The sequence below is a fragment of the Phalangium opilio genome, unplaced genomic scaffold, assembly GCF_054372755.1.
Source record: "Phalangium opilio isolate 3A_F unplaced genomic scaffold, DU_Popi_V2 ptg000032l_1, whole genome shotgun sequence".
NCBI lineage: Eukaryota > Metazoa > Arthropoda > Arachnida > Opiliones > Phalangiidae > Phalangium > Phalangium opilio.
Window position 1 is genome coordinate 11,235,931 of NW_028324159.1, and position 21,187 is coordinate 11,257,117.

The 21,187-nt window shown below is 37.6% G+C and overlaps 2 protein-coding genes, 1 long non-coding RNA gene and 1 pseudogene across 4 annotated transcripts in view; 2 read left to right on the forward strand and 2 right to left on the reverse strand.

Moving 5' to 3' along the window:
• Window positions 1-2,125: 2,125 nt before the first annotated feature.
• LOC149686169 (uncharacterized) lies at window positions 2,126-3,302 on the forward strand. 2 transcript variants are annotated; one of them, XR_016384126.1, is made up of 3 exons: window positions 2,370-2,505; window positions 2,580-2,989; window positions 3,055-3,302. It is a non-coding gene; the product is annotated as an uncharacterized LOC149686169 (long non-coding RNA). The 2 variants fall into 2 exon arrangements; XR_016384125.1 differs by having other exon boundaries at window positions 2,126-2,505; window positions 2,580-3,302.
• Window positions 3,303-9,995: 6,693 nt separating this feature from the next.
• LOC149686170 (beta-1,4-glucuronyltransferase 1-like) overlaps window positions 9,996-21,187 on the forward strand; it is a 40,702-nt gene continuing 29,510 nt past the window's right edge. Inside the window, exon 1 of the mRNA XM_089871155.1 lies at window positions 9,996-10,075. The gene's annotated coding sequence lies outside the window, so the exon portion shown is untranslated. The remainder of the gene's footprint in view (window positions 10,076-21,187) is intronic.
• Window positions 12,615-14,921, reverse strand: LOC149686171 (uncharacterized). Its single transcript, XM_089871097.1, has 4 exons — window positions 14,715-14,921; window positions 13,484-14,529; window positions 12,833-13,417; window positions 12,615-12,750 (listed from the first exon to the last, which is right to left on the reverse strand). The coding sequence occupies exons 1-4, from the start codon at window positions 14,919-14,921 to the stop codon at window positions 12,615-12,617; spliced, it is 1,974 nt and encodes a 657-aa protein (XP_089727223.1).
• On the reverse strand, window positions 16,724-17,319 carry LOC149686172 (large subunit ribosomal RNA; annotated as a pseudogene; the record flags this gene model as incomplete).

A 21,187-nucleotide genomic window follows, 5' to 3' on the forward strand; every position in this document is an offset into this window, starting at 1 on the left:
CGTGACGTCAATGTAAAACCTGTATGATGGTTGAAACAAGGATTAAATCGACGACGCCAACAGTATAAAAGCCTGGCGCGTGCTCAAACTCAATCACTGTTTGCTCCTGACTTCAGACGAGTTCCAGCCTGCCTCTTAATTGCTTTATAGTATTTTTCAATACTTCGTAACTTTTGCTGTTGGAAGTTATTTTGCAGAGGGTAAGAGAAAATTTACGGGCTAGTACCGAAATGACTAAATTTTCCAAGTTTAAGTTACTTGCGATTTTTTTTCGAGATTAAGATTGTCTTTACCCTATTCATTCTTTGAGGATGTTTAAGTGTAATATGTGTGAGTGCGCGTATCTCAGGAAGAAGGAACTTTATAGGCACAAGAGGGACAAACATGAGGGTGTTTCCTTCCCGTGTACGGAGTGTTCAGCTAGTTATACCCGGTTTGCGAATTTAAAGATACATATGTATTCAAAACCCTCTAAAGCTTCCCCTAAGGTTCCACACCCCCGCATGGACAATACAGACCTATCTACCTCTATCTTTATCTCATTCCCGGGTCCATCAACTTCTACCTTTGTCCCAGTCTCGGGACCATCAACTTCTACCTTTGCTTCGCATGCTGTCCTAACTTCGGACCCCTCCTCCTCCCCTCCCCCTGTTGTTCCAACTTCGGGTTCATCATTCTCCACCTCTGTTCCGCATGTTTTCACAACTTCGGGTCCCTCCCCCCTTCCCCTTATCCCTCCGGTTGTCCCAACTTCGAGTCCTTCAATCTCCATTCCCCTTGTCGCCCCAACCCAACACTTTACCGAGTACGATAGTAGACTATCCCTTAATTTCTCTGAGGGTTCTATTAGTGTACAAAAGTTAAATAGTACGGAGAGTCAAATAATAAACGATCTCATATGCAGAGGAAATCGTTTGACCCCACCTAAGTAGTATAGGGCTACACTTCGTACCTCCGTAGGTGTAGAATGTAGGTGTAGAGTGTAGGTGTAGAATGTCAAGGTCACAGTGTCAATGCCCTCTCGCCACGCCCCCTTGGGAAACTCGCACGCGCCCCCTGGCGGGAAAACTTGCGCGCCCCCTCGCGCCCCCTCGCGGGAAAACTCGCGGGCCCCCGCCCGCCCCCTGGCGGCTGCGCCCCCTTGCGGGAAAACTCGCGCGCCCCCTCGCGGGAAAACACTGCGCGGGAATCTGGCAGTCCTGTCTCTTCTACAACTGTATCTATGACGTCATTGGCGGGAAAATACCGTGCGCCGCCTATTGGGAAACTCCTCTCTTCTACAACTGTATCTGTGACGTCATTTGAAGAATTGTATTTGTGACGTCATTGATAAGAGACGAGAATGGAAGCTTTAGTACATTGCCAAGGGTTAATGATAGGCTGGAAGTTGCGCAATCCATTGTAATTTTTAGTTTGACTCAAAATTTCAACCTTTTTTCAAGGAGTTTATTTTGATTATGGTATTGTTTTAATGGTAATTAAAAGGTACACGTAAAAGCGTAATTAATATATAAGAAAATCATCTTAGACGTAATAGTAGAAAGCGTAATTAACCTCTGAAAATCAAAGTGTTACTGGTGTGTTAGCGTCTATTTGTAAGCCTTGGTTAAATTCTGCCTATAATAATCCAACAATTGTGACGTCATTCGAAGAGTTGTTGTATCGCGTAACGTATATTAAGGGGTGGCGGTAAAGTTTTATCATTGCTAAATGAAAATGTGTCAGGTTCATAACGATACAGTAGAGGTTTTGGTCGGTAATGGCTTACTGGAAAAGGACTGATACGGGTGTAGAGTTATACTTACAAAAGGAACAAAGATTTGACAGCTCAAACGGAATCAAATACCAGTACTTAGTTTCAAAATACAATCACAGAAAAGTAAGCGTGTGTAAATACTCTCCTTTCAAATCATTCGTATTCAAAACAATTCACATCTAATTTTTCTATTAGTATCGTACTAAAGCCAACGTTAGAGGCAGAGGCTACCCCGTTTACAGGCCAACACCAAACGCAAGGACTCGTCCTAACGTGTCTAAACCTAACCTACCTCCAAGTTATAACGTTATTACGTAAGGTGGCGAGTAGAAATTCCACCACAGAGTTTGAATTAGTCTTAGACGTCGATATGATGTCCAACTATAACCTCCACGAAATGTTCCTGGAGTATGCCTGAGAAAATAGGCTCTTTCTCGAATCTCGAAAAGATGATAAAACTGTTTACGTTGTACCCGCATTCGAAATGAAAGAAATAGCCCAAATACCCAAGGATAAAACGGACAACGTTTGGAAATGATGGGCGCCCACCTCTTTTACATTGAGCTTTGTTGGAAATGTCAGAAACATATTGACTACGAAGCCTGGTATAGAGAACCAATGACTAATAAGTTAGCTGTCATTTTTGAAGTCTTGTGGAGAGATCCTTGGGAACCTTTCTTCTTCAGCAGAAATTCAGCGCCTTATCATGATGAAAGGTTTAGACAATATGACTTTAATTTAAAAGTCAAGTAAGACCAAGATACCACCGTGTGTAGAAAGAAGAAACCATCGATAACTAACCCATTGATTGATATCTTTGTAGGTTTGCGAATTACACGTTGTAGGATACAAATTTTCAGTTTTAAATAACGCTTTTTGTCATCCATAATGGCCTGAAAATGGCCAACTCATTCCATAAAGAAAAGGATACCGATCAAGAAAAGAACCGTATCTTATTTCGACAGTTCAAAACTGAACTAAAGGAAAAATATCCAGACTCCTCCAGGAGGTGCTACTGATCTCGAAGCTTCCATTTACATGAAAAATATAAAACGTACAGAAAAGAAGTAATTTATCAGGTTAGTTTTAAAGAGTAAGTAAAAAGAAAATCAAATCTACCTTCCATTGTGTATAGAAACAATGGTCCCGGAAGCTTTAAAACAGATTTTGGCTGTTATGAAAAAACTGTCTCCATTGAGGAACTCTATTTAGATAATATAGGAGTTAAATGATGTATATTCGTACAAGTTATTCTTATAATTACGTTATTTAATGTAAAGATTTGTATTTTAAAATAGGGATTTTGCTCATAAACTTGCATTGGTTTTGATAAGTAATCCAAATGTACCTTTTCATACTTTGGACCTATCAAATAACCTAAAAGAAGATAAAGGTAATATATTTACTAACGAAAAAAGAAATATCAAAGACAAATAAATAACAACAATAGCTCTTCATTGTATTTCTTAATGAAATATCTCTTGTCAATTAATTGTAAAGAAAAACAGAAAATAAATGTTACCAATAAACATTGTGGTGAACTTTTTATGAGGATATTATTTCTGCATTTTTCATAATAGCGCTGAACTGCCTATCTGTACGAGGTTGAATTCAGGGTTCGTACAAACCTGGGAAACTGGGAAAACTAAGGCAAATAAATAACTTTCAAAAATTCAGTGTTTTTCTTCTTGGCGGTCTAGTGTAAACATGTTTTACTGTGCTTTGGTGTGTTTTATTGTAGTTTTGTTGTGGTATAGTGTAGTTTTAGAGTGTTTTATTGTACTTTTATTGTGTTTTATTGTAGTTTTATTTTACCTTAGTGTATTTTATTGTGTTTTACTGTGTTTTATTGTAGTTTTATTGTACTTTTAGTGTATTTTATTGTGTTTTACTGTATTTTATTGTACTTTTAGTGTATTTTATTGTAGTTTTATTGTACTTTTAGTGTATTTTATTGTGTTTTATTGTACCTTAGTGTATTTTATTATGGTATAGTGTAGTTTTAGAGTGTTTTATTGTACTTTTATTGAACTTTTAGTGTGTTTTACTGTGTTTTGGTTTGGTTTTATTGCGTTTTACTGTGTTTTGGTGTGTTTTTATTGTAGTTTTAGTGTATTTCAGTGTATTTTGTTGTAATTTAAGTTATTTGTCATAAATTCACAAAGTTTCTGTAAGACTCAATATCATATTGATCATAATAATACGTGGAACAAAGTATTTAGTTTATTATTAGTTTATTTAGTTTATTATTAGTTTATTTAGTTTATTATTATTATTAGTTTATTTAGTTTATTATTATTAGTTTATTTAGTTTGTTATTATTATTAGTTTATTTAGTTTATTATTATTATTTATATATATTGTGCATTTATAACATTAAAGTAAAACGAAATAAATTTCCTTACCTACATCCCAAATATCACTCCAAAATTATTATGATATTTTTCGTTTGAATCAACTAACCATTCCACGAACATCTGTCACGACGAAACGGAAACAGTAGGTGTACCATTTTTGAACGCTTTTCTCCCAATACCAGTTCAGTATAAATCTCTTCAACTAGAAAGTGTATTTTATTGTACTTTAAGTGTATTTCATTATGGTATAGTGTACTTTTAGTGTATTTTATTATGGTATAGTGTACTTTTAGTGTGTTTTATTGTACTTTTAGTGTATTTTATTGTGTTTTACTGTATTTTATTGTAGTTTTATTGTACTTTTAGTGTATTTTATTGTGTTTTACTGTGTTTTATTGTAGTTTTATTGTAATTTTAGTGTATTTTATTGTGTTTTACTGTGTTTTATTATAGTTTTATTGTACCTTTGTGTAGTTTTATAGTGTTTTTTTTTACTTTTAGTGTATTTTATTGTGTTTTACTGTATTTTATTGTAGTTTTATTGTACTTTTAGTGTATTTTGTTGTGTTTTACTGTGTTTTATTGTAGTTTTATTGTAGTTTTATTGTACCTTAGTGTATTTTATTGTACTTTTAGTGTATTTTATTATGGTATAGTGTATTTTATTATGGTATAGTGTATTTTATTGTGTTTTACTGTATTTTATTGTAGTTTTATTGTACCTTAGTGTATTTTATTGTACTTTTAGTGTATTTTATTATGGTATAGTGTATTTTATTGTGTTTTACTGTATTTTATTGTAGTTTTATTGTAATTTTGGTGTATTCTATTGTGTTTTACTGTGTTTTATTGTAGTTTCATTGTACATTAGTGTATTTTATTGTACTTTTAGTTATTTTATTATGGTATAGTGTACTTTTAGTGTGTTTTATTGTACTTTTAGTGTATTTTATTGTGTTTTACTGTGCTTTATTGTAGTTTTATTGTAATTTTAGTGTATTCTATTGTGTTTTACTGTGTTTTATTGTAGTTTTATTGTACATTAGTGTATTTTATTGTACTTTTAGTGTATTTTATTATGGTATAGTGTACTTTTAGTGTGTTTTATTGTACTTTTATTGTGTTTTACTGTGCTTTATTGTAGTTTTATTGTAATTTTAGTGTATTCTATTGTGTTTTACTGTGTTTTATTGTAGTTTTATTGTACCTTAATGTATTTTATTGTACTTTTAGTGTATTTTATTATGGTATAGTGTAGTTTTAGAGTGTTTTATTGTACTTTTAGTGTATTTTATTGTATTTTACTGTGTTTTATTGTAGTTTTATTGTACCTTAGTGTATTTTATTGTACTTTTAGTGTATTTTATTATGGTATAGTGTACTTTTAGAGTGTTTTATTGTACTTTTAGTGTATCTTATTGTGTTTTACTGTGTTTTACTGTAGTTTTATTGTACCTTAGTGTAGTTTTAGGTTTTCGTGACACCTTAAGAAATATGGTTTTTTGTTGGGGCATGCAAATCTAATTTAAAATACTCTTTTACAACGTGATTACCGTGACACCAATCGGGAATATTGTGCGGTAATTGTGAGGGGCGCGTCATAACATAATTGTACTGTAGAAATGAAAGTTTATAATGTGCTTTAACTCGAAAACCTCTTGTGCCGAAAGATAGTTTAAAATGTTTGAATCGAGACACTTACCGGTTGTAGCGAGTGATTCTTCCAGTTCAGTAGCGATATGACTGGGTAAACAACCCGAATAAAGATCATGCCGAGAAGCGAGTTCATACTCGTATAGTATATTAAAAGTTTCGCGCGACGCTACTTTAGCCAATGTATACCCAAGGTATAAAGAGAAGGTATGTTCGATAAAGACATGACTAACAGTTGTTTTTATAAAGCAAAGGCAAGGTTGGTTGATGTCAAAGATAATTTGAAATATACGTATGACGTCAAGGTTATCCGTGATAAAAATATATTTTTATCACGGTATAGGCGCTATATTATTCACCTTGAGGTACAACGAAGCCTCGGATCCTAGCTAGCTTAATAGTATTTTATGGAACGAAGTCTATAACCAACAACTGTTAGTTATAAAGAAGCAAAATATAACACGGTATAGGCGCTATGTTATTCACCTTGAGGTACAACGAAGCCTCGGATCCTAGCTAGCTTAATAGCATTTTATGGAACGAAGTCTATAACCAAAAACTGTTAGTTATAAAGGAGCAAAATATAACACGGTATAGGCGCTATATTATTCACCTTGAGGTATAGAGAACCAACCTATTCGTTATACGTATATTTCAAATTATCTTTGACATCAACCAACCTTGCCTTTGCTTTATAAAAACAACTGTTAGTCATGTCTTTATCGAACATACCTTCTCTGTATACCTTGTGTATACCTTGGGTATACCTTGGGTAAAGTAGCGTCGCGCGAAACTTTTAATATACTATACGAGTATGAACTCGCTTCTCGGCATGATCTTTATTCGGGTTGTTTACCCAGTCATATCGCTACTGAACTGGAAGAATCACTCGCTACAACCGGTGAGTGTCTCGATTCAAACATTTTAAACTATCTTTCGGCACAAGAGGTTTTCGAGTTAAAGCACATTATAAACTTTCATTTCTACAGTACAATTATGTTATGACGCGCCCCTCACAATTACCGCACAATATTCCCGATTGGTGTCACGGTAATCACGTTGTAAAAGACTATTTTAAATTAGATTTGCATGCCCCAACAAAAAAACCATATTGCTTAAGGTGTCACGAAAACCTAAAACTACACTAAGGTACAATAAAACTACAGTAAAACACAATAAAATACACTAAAAGTACAATAAAACACTCTAAAAGTACACTATAGCATAATAAAATACACTAAAAGTACAATAAAATACACTAAAAGTACAATAAAACACACTAAAAGTACACTATACCATAATAAAATACACTAAAAGTACAATAAAATACACTAATGTACAATAAAACACAGTAAAACACAATAGAATACACTAAAATTACAATAAAACTACAATAAAATACAGTAAAACACAATAAAATACACTAAAAGTACACTATACCATAATAAAATACACTAAAAGTACAATAAAATACACTAATGTACAATAAAACTACAATAAAACACAGTAAAACACAATAGAATACACTAAAATTACAATAAAACTACAATAAAATACAGTAAAACACAATAAAATACACTATACCATAATAAAATACACTAAAAGTACAATAAAATACACTAAGGTACAATAAAACTACAATAAAACACAGTAAAACACAATAAAATACACTAAAAGTACAATAAAACTACAATAAAATACAGTAAAACACAATAAAATACACTAAAAGTAAAATAAAACACTATAAAACTACACAAAGGTACAATAAAACTATAATAAAACACAGTAAAACACAATAAAATACACTAAAAGTACAATAAAACTACAATAAAATACAGTAAAACACAATAAAATACACTAAAAGTACAATAAAACACAGTAAAAGTACACTATACCATAATAAAATACACTAAAAGTACACTATACCATAATAAAATACACTAAAAGTACAATAAAATACACTTTCTAGTTGAAGAGATTTATACTGAACTGGTATTGGGAGAAAAGCGTTCAAAAATGGTACACCTACAGTTTCCGTTTTGTCGCGACAGATGTTCGTGGAATGGTTAGTTGATTCAAACGAAAAATATCATAATAATTTTGGAGTTATATTGGGGATGTAGGTAAGGAAATTTATTTCGTTTTACTTTAATGTTATAAATGCACAATATATATAAATAATAATAATAAACTAAATAAACTAATAATAATAAACTAAATAAGATAATAATAATAAACTAATAATAATAAACTAAATAAACTAATAATAATAAACTAATAATAATAAACTAAATAAACTATTAATAATAATAAACTAAATAAACTATTAATAATAATAAACTAAATAAACTAATAATAAACTAATAATAATAATAATAGACTAATAATAATAATAAACTAAATAAACTAATAATAAACTAAATACTTTGTTCCACGTATTATTATGATCAATATGATATTGAGTCTTACAGAAACTTTGTGAATTTATGACAAATAACTTAAATTACAACAAAATACACTGAAATACACTAAACCTACAATAAAAACACACCAAAACACAGTAAAACGCAATAAAACCAAACCAAAACACAGTAAAACACACTAAAAGTACAATAAAAGTACAATAAAACACTCTAAAACTACACTATACCATAATTAAATACACTAAGGTACAATAAAACACAATAAAATACACTAAAAGTACAATAAAACTACAATAAAATACAGTAAAACACAATAAAATACACTAAAAGTACAATAAAACACAGTAAAACACAATAAAATACACTAAGGTACAATAAAACTACAATAAAACACAATAAAAGTACAATAAAACACTCTAAAACTACACTATATCACAACAAAACTACAATAAAACACACCAAAGCACAGTAAAACATGTTTACACTAGACCGCCAAGAAGAAAAAACACTGAATTTTTGAAAGTTATTTATTTGCCTTAGTTTTCCCAGTTTCCCAGGTTTGTACGAACCCTGAATTCAACCTCGTACAGTTAGGCAGTTCAGCGCTATTATGAAAAATGCAGAAATAATATCCTCATAAAAAGCTCACCACAATGTTTATTGGTAACATTTATTTTCTGTTTTTCTTTACAATTAATTGACAAGAGATATTTCATTAAGAAATACAATGAAGAGCTATTGTTGTTATTTATTTGTCTTTGATATTTCTTTTTCGTTAGTAAATATATTACCTTTATCTTCTTTTAGGTTATTTGATAGGTCCAAAGTATGAAAAGGTACATTTGGATTACTTATCAAAACCAATGCAAGTTTATGAGCAAAATCCCTATTTTAAAATACAAATCTTTACATTAAATAACGTCATTATAAGAATAACTTGTACGAATATACACCATTTAACTCCTATATTATCTAAATAGAGTTCCTCAATGGAGACAGTTTTTTCATAACAGCCAAAATCTGTTTTAAAGCTTCCGGGACCAGTGTTTTTATACACAATGGAAGGTAGATTTGATTTTCTTTTTACTTACTCTTTAAAACTAACCTGATAAATTACTTCTTTTTTTTCATGTAAATGGAAGCTTCGAGATCAGTAGCACCTCCTGGAGGAGTCTGGATATTTTTCCTTTAGTTCAGTTTTGAACTGTCGAAATAAGATACGGTTCTTTTCTTGATCGGTATCCTTTTCTTTATGGAATGAGTTGGCCATTTTCAGGCCATTATGGATGACAAAAAGCGTTATTTAAAACTGAAAATTAGTATCCTACAACGTGTAATTCGCAAACCTACAAAGATATCAATCACTGGGTTAGTTATCGATGGTTTCTTCTTTCTACACACGGTGGTATCTTGGTCTTACTTGACTTTTAAATTAAAGTCATATTGTCTAAACCTTTCATCATGATAAGGCGCTGAATTTCTGCTGAAGAAGAAGGTTCCCAAGGATCTCTCCACAAGACTTCAAAAATGACAGCTAACTTATTAGTCATTGGTTCTCTATACCAGGCTTCGTAGTCAATATGTTTCTGACATTTCCAACAAAGCTCGATGTAAAAGAGGTGGGCGCCCATCATTTCCAAACGTTGTCGGTTTTTTTCCTTGGGTATTTGGGCTATTTCTTTCATTTCGAATGCGGGTACAACGTAAACAGTTTTATCATCTTTTCGAGATTCGAGAAAGAGCCTATTTTCTCAGGCATACTCCAGGAACATTCCGTGAAGGTTATAGTTGGGCATCATATCGACGTCTAAGACTAATACAAATTCTGTGGTGGAATTTCTTCTCGCCACCTTACGTAATAACGTTATAACTTGGAGGTAGGTTAGGTTTAGACACGTTAGGACGAGTCCTTGCGTTTGGTGTTGGCCTGTAAACGGGGTAGCCTCTGCCTCTAACGTTGGCTTTAGTACGATACTAATAGAAAAATTAGATGTGAATTGTTTTGAATACGAATGATTTGAAAGGAGAGTATTTACACACGCTTACTTTTCTGTGATTGTATTTTGAAACTAAGTACTGGTATTTGATTCCGTTTGAGCTGTCAAATCTTTGTTCCTTTTGTAAGTATAACTCTACACCCGTATCAGTCCTTTTCCAGTAAGCCATTACCGACCAAAACCTCTACTGTATCGTTATGAACCTGACACATTTTCATTTAGCAATGATAAAACTTTACCGCCACCCCTTAATATACGTTACGCGATACAACAACTCTTCGAATGACGTTACAATTGTTGGACTATTATAGGCAGAATTTAACCAAGGCTTACAAATAGACGCTAACACACCAGTAACACTTTGATTTTCAGAGGTTAATTACGCTTTCTACTATTACGTCTAAGATGATTTTCTTATATATTAATTACGCTTTTACGTGTACCTTTTAATTACCATTAAAACAATACCTTAATCAAAATAAACTCCTTGAAAAAAGGTTGAAATTTTGAGTCAAACTAAAAATTACAATGGATTGCGCAACTTCCAGCAGAGACCTATCATTAACCCTTGGTAATGTACGTTTAAAGCTATCCATTCTCGTCTCTTATCAATGACGTCACAAATACAATTCTTCAAATGACGTCACAGATACAGTTGTAGAAGAGATTAGTTTTCCAATAGGCGACGCACGGTATTTTCCCGCCAATGACGTCATAGATACAGTTGTAGATTTTCCCGCCAATGACGTCATAGATACAGTTGTAGACAGGACTGCCAGATTCCCGCGCAGTGTTTTCCCGCGAGGGGGCGCGCGAGTTTTCCCGCGAGGGGGCGCACAAGTTTTCCCGCGAGGGGGCGCGCCCCGCCAGGTGGCGCGCGGGTTTTCCCGCGAGGGGGCGCGCTTTCGCCAGGGGGCGCGCGCGAGCTTTCCAGGGGGCGCCCGCGAGCTTTCCAGGGGGCGCCCGCGATTTTCCCAAGGGGGCGTGGCGAGAGGGCATTGACACTGTGACCTTGACATTCTACACCTACACTCTACACCTACATTCTACACCTACGGAGGTACGAAGTGTAGCCCTATACTACTCACCTACTCCATCTCCTTCCCCTCCCGAGGTGAAGGATCCGAAACGGTCCCCGTCAGACCCTATTTCCCCATCCCTTCCTGGGACGAAAAGGCCGAAACGGTCCACGTCCAACCCATCCCCTCCCCCTGTTACCCCAACATGGGCGCCGTTGAAAATCCTATAAATAAAGTTTCTTTAATTAAATTGTATTCTTACCTTTAAATCGCGCGCGAACTTATTCCTACACGCGCACACGCGGGAAAATTTAAATTCGCGCACTCGGCTGGACCCCCGCGCTACACCTTAACCTGAAAAAAAAATGTTTGCCCAAGTTGTATGAAATAAGAGGGAGGAAATTTGTATTTAAAAAAAATATTTTGAATGAGAAACCGTAGTGTCACGGAGTAAAACTCATTCGAGAAAAAACAACTTAAAACTATACAATTATACTTTTGAATCCTAAAATATATATACATTAAATTAAACTTATAAACTATACATTAAACTATGAAATTTTAAAGGAAAAGGGTTGGGCGTGGACCGAATCGGCCACTTCGCACCAAAAGGGTATGGGAGGGGAATTGGACGTGGACCGGTTCGGCCACTTCGCCCCAGGAGGGTATGGGAGGGGATAGGGTTACAGAAAGTAATTATACATTTGAAATTTTATTTCTTAATTTTAAAATGACCATGCGCGTATGTAGACACACCATCGATGATGAATCTCTTATCATCGCAAGGGTTAAGAGCGAGTTTCTTCTGAGTGATGGAAAATAGTTCGTGTTTAACACTGACTATCCTCTTCATCTCCTCAGTGGTGAGTTTACGTTGAAGCAGGCATTCCTTGTATTGGGCGTGACGTATCTTCTTTTTGACGACGCAACGACAGATTCCCTTCGCCGTCTTCTTTTCACCTTTTGCTGACAAGATGCTGTACATTTTCGGCCGCAAGCCGCAGAACTCTTGAATCTGGACGCTGTTGAGGTCGTCCTTGGACTTTCCGAGGGCCTTCTTATTTTCCTCGCTGAAGAGAGGATGTTCCTAGGGGTAGGCGGAAACGTCGAACATCTCCTTCTTCTGGGCAAAGTCCCGGGGCAAATCGTCGGTGAAAATCTGATAGGTCAGGCTGTCTGCAATTATACGTAAAAACTTTTAATTAGTTTTTTAAAATTGAAAGTAGAAAAAAGGATTTAAATCTAGTAAACGTTTTTAAAAATCATACCCGTGTCGGTAAAAAGAAGTTTGAGGTCGTCGCCATATTTTGCCTTCATAGTGTTGTAATGGAAGTCGTACATGACCAACTTTGAGAGGTCCAAGATAGCGAAACCGGTGTAAATGGGTCGGTCCAACTTGAGGGATTTCTTCAGACGATGGATCCCGACCAGCTCGTTCCTAAAGATAGTGAACCTCTGGAATGTCGGCGAACTGGCCTTCTTGATTGCCATCTCCCGGGTCTGGACAAGATCAAAGTTGATCGTGTTGCGTAGGTTTTCCATCGTCTTCCCGAAAACACTGTTAATAGATAAAAATTTTGATTAATTTACGTGTGAAATAATAAGTTTGCGTAGCGTAGATGCGTACCTATTGTTGGCCAACTTGCAAAAATCTTTCTCAAAGTCGTTCACTGCCTGCTTCCTCTTCTCCGTGTTGAACTCGATAAATGGTTTTAACCACGCATCCTGCTCGAATGTGAGTATTTGATGGATTTTCCCCAATTTCATCCCCTTAGCGATGTAAAACTTGAGGTTCCAGTAGTGGAGAACATATTTCTCCCTATTGTAGAGCATGGGAACTAACTTTGGAAGGCTATCCTGTACGTTAATTTTCAGTTTGTTTAACTGTTCAATCGAATACGGTGAAAGCTCATCCGCGTTAATAACTCTACGTTCGGGTGCTAAGGGTAGACAGTTATGTTCTTCGTGCAAACTTTCCGGGTACTCAAGATCCACCTCCAGGATAAAACCCTGGGGATCATCGTCTGGGTGATTCAAGATAATTTCACGAGTGAAATCTTGACATGGTTGAATCCATCGAAATCCTCTCATCGGTAGGTGGTGACACATTACGGTGCCGTAAAGGTTATTACAGTCTAGGTAGGTAATGTAAGAGCTACGCTCTGCTGGGTTGAATGTTTCGGGGAGATCCTTATTATTGGCTATGGCTAGTCTATGCGTAATTAAAGAAACACCCCCTCTTATACCCTTCTCAATAAAGAGATGCATATCTGGCTACTGGAGTAGTTCCAATTTCACTTGGGTCATGTGAAGGGCGCTTTGCCAAGCGAAACCAGGACCTGTATATGCATGCGCGCAATCCAACTTGTGATATTCTAGACACATAGCCCTGAAACTTTCAAAAACATCCGCTAGGAGCAGAACGTCGGTCTTAACGTATAAATCATGGTACTCACCGAGGTTAGTGAGTTGGAATTTTTCCCAAACCTTTTGAGCTTGAGAATAATCTTCCTCACTAACCTCTTCGTCAGTTAAGGAATTGAAGAAGGCATCCTTGGATGGCAACTCGGTCTCGTCGAATTTAGTCTCGCAGTCGAAGTAGTCATAGGGGTAAACCTGCTTCCTCAGCAGATGCGGTACTTCGTCAGCGCTGAAGGCGGAGTTTAAACACTTGAACTCATCGGCTCCTCCTCGAGCCAAATTCGATACGAGTGTCTCTAGCGATGCCGGCATGAACCTTATTGAGTCTAAGAATCGTAAATTACCCAGAGAAAACGAAATGTACGTTTCGGAATTCGTGGGGATACACGTAATCTTGTGATCTTTGACCAATCCAATTTTGTCCATAATAAGATGAGCATCGTAACAAGATATGTTATGCATGAAGACCGGAACGAAATTCCGGGTCTTCAGTTTCAGGTTACACGAATTATGAGCAGCTCCCCTGTCGGTTCCGTTAGTGTGGTCGTGGTCACGAACTTTACAGTCATTAACAGTGAAAGGCTTGTTACATAAGTAACAGCATTGGGCCGAGGCGAATTGCGCCTTTTCTAAGTTTGATAGATTCATGGGTGCGTAATCTTTAATCTTACGCTGAATAATTGCGTCTTCACGCAAAATGTTTTCTAAAAACTTTTCCGTGGCATCTATCCCTCGATAAGTAACTGGTTTAGAGACTGTACCGTCGTGACTAACAATGACATAACTAAACCCACAGGAGATATGCTGCGAAGTTTTCGTGGTTGAAGAGAGGTCGGCATCGGGATCACATCGGTGAACTTTACGGAGAATAGACTCGAAATTGGCATAGACGACGTATTTAACCTGTGAAAAAATACAAATAAAACTATATTCGATAATATGTAAACAAAACGTGATCTCTCTCTCCCATGCATCTTATCGTCTGCTTTATTTATCTTGCTATGGGCGCCGTCTGACGTTAGACTCAGTAAACTATTTTGGCGCGCTATTCAAAATACCCTGATAAATAAAAAAAAGTTTTAGTTTACCTTCTGTTGCCATGCGACGTTTTTGAATTCCATAATAGGCTCCTTCACTGGCATCTCGATCTTCTGGGGACCGTGTATACTGCACTCCTTGATGTGGTCCTTGTAGTTTTCCTCTGAGTTTACACCGGAGAATCGATGGAGGCAATAACGACAATAATGGTTCGTGTGTTCGTTTGCGGTGAACGCCTTCGCTAGAAGTCGACTCATGTTTCGGATTAAGCAGAAATGCTTCTTCTCACCCTCGGTTAATAGTAATAAATCTACTTCTCCTGGCTGGAAAGGGCTGGGAAGTCATCCTCCTGGTCCATGAACTCGTTCAGGGCAAGATTTCCATCGTCGGACAGCTCATCCAGATTTTCGCAAACTTCGGGTGGAGGAGTTCCTAGTAGAGATCCATTGATGGTACCCTCCTCTCGGTTCATGAACGCGTTCAGGGCACGATTCTCATCGTCGAACAGTTCATCTAGGGAAGGAATAGGGTTGGACGTGGACCGTTTCGGCCGCTTCGTCTCAGGAATGAATGGGTCGGACGTGGACCGTTTCGGCCTCTGCGTCCCAGGAGGGATAAAGGTGGCGGTTGAGGGACCCGAGAATGGGATAACAGGAGGAACAAAGGTAGAGGTTGATGGACCCGCATTGTTCATGACGGGGTGTGGAACCTTAAAGTTAGAGTGTCGGGCAGCCGCGTGTAACGTTAAATTCGCAAGTCTGGTATAAACGGCCGGACATTGCGAGCATGGATATTTAACACCCTCGTGTTTCTCCCTTTTATGTCTCAAAAGTTCTCTGCTCCCTTGGTAGGAACACTCACAAATATTACACTTAAACATTCTCAAAAACCTCAAGTACTTGTAAAAAAATCGCAATTACTTGTAAAAAAATCGCAATTACTTGTAAAAAAATCGCAATTACTTGTAAAAATCACAAGTAATTTCGGTACTAGCCCGTAAACTTTTTCTTACCCTCTGCAAAATAACTTGCAACAGCAAATGTTACCAAGTATTGAAAAATACTATAAAGCAACTAAGGAGCAGGCTGTAACTCGTCTGAAGTCAGGAACAGAAGTGACTGAGTTTGGACACGTGTCGGGCTTTTGTACTATTGGCGTCGTCCATTTAATCTTTGCCCGAACTAACATATGGGTTTTCCCATTGACTTCACGATGAGAGCTGCGCCATGTTTCGAAAACCGTGTCATGTTTTGAAATTCGCGCCAAGTTTCAATCTAGTTTGTTTATTTACACGTTTCGTAGCATAAACAAACATTGCAATCCGAACTATCACACCATGTTGACACTCGGTGCCAGAGTTTCATACAAGCGCTTATCATGATTTCTAATTATTGACAAGGGCCGTTTATTTACCATCCTAGTTTCTCTATTCCCGTTCACCGACCTCTTTATTTACATTTCCCATCCTTGAAATAGGCTTATCAATAAAGAGAAAATGGTTTAAGTTGAAATAATTTCTAAAGTTTATATTTAGAAGTATTAAGTTGAAATAGTATTAAATTTGAATATAAATAGTATTAAATTTGAAATATGCTTATATTAAGGTTAATGAAAAAGTATTAAATTTGAATATTTATTATTTAAATTCAATGTATTACAAGAATGTTTAGAGTTGTATACATTTGAACTTAAATACAGTGTTAGTTACGATATCGGTTCTACCGTCATATACGTTTGAACCAATATATCCGAAAGGTAATATGACACATAGGCCTAACATTTTCAGGGTGCGTCTGATTCGCTGACGACATTGGAGGACATGTCATTGACGTCACAGTAGGATTGTGAGAAAAATGTTTGATTCGCTGGCACCATAAGAAGAAAAATGCTGTGGACGCCATGTTTGATTCATTGACGCCATATTTACTGGTGCCAGATGCCAGATTTGGCACACTGACGCCAGTGAGCCAAATTCGGTTGTTTGATTCACCGACGCCATATTTACTGGTGCCATCTGGCACTGTCTGACGCCAGTGGGCCAAAGTCGGTACTTTCTATCTACTAACCTGTCTCACGACGGTCTAAACCCAGCTCACGTTCCCTATTAGTGGGTGAACAATCCAACGCTTGGCGAATTCTGCTTCGCAATGATAGGAAGAGCCGACATCGAAGGATCAAAAAGCGACGTCGCTATGAACGCTTGGCCGCCACAAGCCAGTTATTCCTGTGGTAACTTTTCTGACACCTCTTGCTTAAAACTCTTAAAGTCAAAAGGATCGATAGGCCCCACTTTCGCGGTCCGTATTCATACTGAAAATCATTATCAAGCCAGCATTTGCCCTTTTGCTCTACGCGAGGTTTCTGTCCTCGCTGAGCTCGCCTTAGGACACCTGCGTTCCCTTTTGACAGATGTACCGCCCCAGTCAAACTCCCCGCCTGACACTGTCCTCGGAGCGGATCGTGCCGAGCCACGAGAGCCCGGCGCTTAGTGCTAGAAAGGTGAACCTTGCGGTTCGCTTTCCGCTTCACCGAGTAAGTAAAGAAACGATAAAAGTAGTGGTATTTCACCGGAGGCCGCAAGCGACCTCCCTTTTATGCTACACCTCTCATGTCTCTTCACAGAGTCAGACTAGAGTCAAGCTCAACAGGGTCTTCTTTCCCCGCTGTTTTTGCCAAGCTGGCTGTAAAAGGGACATTCAGATTCTACATTTGTTACTCCCCCATGTCGTTTTCACATAACGGGGACATGCTAGGCTCATCATGGTCCCTGCTAGGAGAACCACAGATGAGGGAAGGGAAAAACCCTTCTAGCTTGACTCTGGGTCGAACCGTTTGGGTATTAACTGAATAATATTCTATGAGAAGGTGCATAAGTGATCTTATTTCAAGCTTAATACTTTCATTTTCTAGGATCTCATTATTTAGTCTAGTCGGTCTGTCAATAAACAGTCCTGCACATTGTGGGCAGTCGAAAAGGTAATGCAGGGCATCAGCCCCTGCGTATCCGCAGAAGCAAGAATCGTCCTCTCGAAAACCAAACCTATGTAAATATTTTGCAAATTGACCATGCCCACTCATAACCTGACTTAAGAAGTGATCTGGCACCATAGAAATGTCACTAACTTTATTCCTGAAATAATACGTATTCCTTCCTGTCGTTGAAACGTCCCAGTCTAACTGCCAACGACCTAGGCAAAAGGTGTGTGGCCTGTTTCTAATTGCACAATGGGGATATTAACTGACTCTTTCGCAAGCGCATCTGCCCTTTCATTTCCCCTTATACCGATATGCGATTTGACCCATGAAATATTTATGTTCTGTCCCTTTGCTTTTATTGCTATAATTTGTTCTCTTATTGTTCGTATTATTTTAAGCTTTGTATTTTTAATTACCGATATGGCTTGTACTGTCGACCTACTGTCCGTAAATATACTAACGGGTTTATCTAACCCGGTACTCGCAACCCAACTAAGTGCTAAATTCATTGCTGTTAACTCCGCCTCAAAAACTGATGCCCAATCGCTTATTCTAATCTTTTCATTCTTTATTTCAGATTTCCCATCTAAAACACAGAAAGCCGCGCCTACCCCTAACTCAGACTTCGACCCGTCGGTGAAAATTTCCAGGACTTCCCCATTTGGTTCCCGTTCATCAAAGGTAAGTACGTTACGCGACCCCGGATGGATGTCCCACGCAACCATCTTCTCCTCCAGGTAAGTATACTCAAATCAATTATTACTAATTATCGCCTTTTCCTTACAGTGAAAAATCCTATATATCGCTGCCTCCTCTGATATTGTATAAGCAATTGGCATAATGCCAGCCATGACGCATGAAGCGTCGTTCGAAATCGTTCTGTACCCTAACACAATTCTTAGAAGAGGAATTCTCTGTACCGACTGCAGTTACCGTTTTAAGGCCGAGTTTTCACTTGGCCGCCACCACGCACCAGATGCGTAAGTGATAAATCTCTCAATACAGGATTTATAAATAATTTTTAGTGCCGGCCCCTTTATTCCCCACGTAGATTTAGCTATCCTTGCAATTTTTGCCGTTAAATTTGCTACCTTTCCCTTGAGATATGCAACATGTGGTAGAAAGTTCAGTCTGTCATCGATTACTACCCCCAAGTAAGTTAGTTTATCGACATTTCTAACGTTCCTATTATTAATTTTAATGAGGAGCTTTCGTTCCATTCTAGACTTGCGAGCTATCGTCATCGCACACATTTTGGATTCTGAGAAGGTAAGTTTTTAGAGTTTTCTCCATATCTATATTTCTAGCAGCACTGTGTTTCCTGACGCCTCGATGGACCCCAGACTATATCATCAGCAAATGCCTGAATTTAACTATTTTCCCCTAAATTTAACCCTAAAGCAGTGTCGGCAATCAAATTCCACAGAAGTGGGCCACTACATGATCCTTGGGGGCAACCCCTGGTAACTTCCCTTTCAATATATGTGGAGTTCGTTTTGAAGACAACTTTTCGTTCACTTAGGTAGCTAAGAAAAGAGGAGTATATAAAAGTTCAGCTAGCTAAATGGACCAAGTCATCTTGCGACTTATTGCCACTTATCTAACGTCTTTACAATGCATAGAGGGGTGGTGGCTAGCCCCTATGCCACAGCTAACCGACAGCGCCCTATTACCGTCAACCTCTGCAAGTTTTTATGGAAAGGAGAAACTGGGTTAGACCTCGGAGGAAAACTCCTTTAACAAGCGGGGAGAGAACTTGCAAACTCTACGCAGAAGGATTTCGTCCCAGATTTTTCACCCGGTGCCACAGTCCGGGATCGAACCCGGGATCCTCTTGCTGCGAGGCGAAAGCGCTAACCGCTACGCCACCCCACTATCTAACCGCTACGCCACCCCACTATATATTCCTTGGGCAATTAATAACTCTAAGTCTAGAAAGGACCGAGGGCCACCACACGTGGTCAAAAGCTCCCTGAATATCAATGGATATAATAGCCACGTGATTGCCATTCCTGCGCCTATCTTCTACTATATCTAGAATATTCTTTATTGCGTCGGTTGTAGGCACACCATGCCGAAAACCGAACTGACGATTATTCAAGTGCCCTGTCTTAAACATATGATAGTATATTCGATTAGTTAATAACTTATCATAAACTTTTCCTATGGTAGATAATAAACAAATCGGACGGTACGATTTAGGATCGGTGCCATCCCTATCTTTCTTTGAAAGTAAAACTAACTTAGCAATCATCCAAGAGTGTGGAAACACTCCGAGATTTAAACATGCATTAAATAAGCTAACAACTAACTCAGGCTCTGAATCATAAATCTTTTCAAATATTTCAATTGTTATACCATCCAACCCGGGGGCTTTACGTCTCGCGAAACCATTAATTACATACTTAATTTCTTGTAGGCTAAAGGGAATGTCATCCCTGGTATCTGGTAGATCATGCCGTGTATTCCTTAGTTGAATATGGCTTGCACTGTCGTCTCTTACATCGTCCCTCGGGAAAAAATTATCGAGGAGCACCTCTATCGTATCATTAAAGGACGAGGTTAGAGTTCCGTCTGCCCTATGCACAGCTTGTAAATTAATTGGGTTAATATTTCTTCCCATAGCTATCTTATACGGGGTGTCGAAAGGGTTTTGTTCATTGATCTTTGAGCAGAACTCTTCCCACGACTTTTGTTTGGAGTTATTAATTAATTTTCTATACCTAGCGTGTTCTCTATTATATCTAGCTTTCCGAAAGTTGCGCAAGTTTAAATTCCTGGTCTTTTGCATCTGTCTACGCAATGCCCTGACTTTTTTCCGATAGATTGCGATTTCTTGGGTCCACCAAGGGACTCCTTTATGGGTAAGTGGTTTTGACTGTTTTAGGTTTTCCGTAGAAATTTTGTTTATTATATTCATATAATTATTTACCGTCTCTTCTAATTCAGTTTTATTCGAATCTGCAATCTTAAAATTTCGGAAACTAGCGACCAATCTACATTTTTAATTGAGAATCTGCAGTTATACTGCTGAGACACCCCAGTGGCGCCCAAATTAAAGCAAATATAGCTGTGATCACTACAACTGATGTCATCCAGAACCTTCCACCCATATAGAGAACCTAACAGCGTATTCAAAATAAGCGTTAAATCAATCCAACTTTCTCCGTTACTTGAAGAAAAGGTAGCTATGGAATCGTTATCGTTCGCGACATGCATACTAACAATATTTATAAAATCTATAACTGCTTCGCCTCTTTCATCCATGCGTGGGGAACCCCAAAGCATATTACCTCTCCGTGTGACGTAGTCCAGGAGAGGTTCTGTAACGGCCGTGTCTGTCTGTCTGTGTGTGTGTCTGTGTGTCTGTCTGTCCGTTGTTACACCCACGTGACCGCGTTCGCAGTTTGCGTATCGGAGCAAACGTGTTCGCCATTTCCGAACTGCTTTCACAGTCACGGAAATGGCTCCTCTACTTGAGTTCTCACACCACCATCTTCTGGTCTTTGTCCATCCCACACGAACACCAGTCTGTACTTACTGGCTT

Coding starts and splice junctions, on each gene's coding strand:
- LOC149686171 (XM_089871097.1), bottom strand. CDS start 14,921: ATGAGTCGACTTCTAGCGAAGGCGTTCACCGCAAACGAACACACGAAC. Junction 13,418..13,483: donor GTGAAATTGGAACTACTCCA/GTAGCCAGATAT, acceptor AATTACGCATAG/ACTAGCCATAGCCAATAATA. Junction 12,751..12,832: donor TGCAAGTTGGCCAACAATAG/GTACGCATCTAC, acceptor GTTTTCGGGAAG/ACGATGGAAAACCTACGCAA.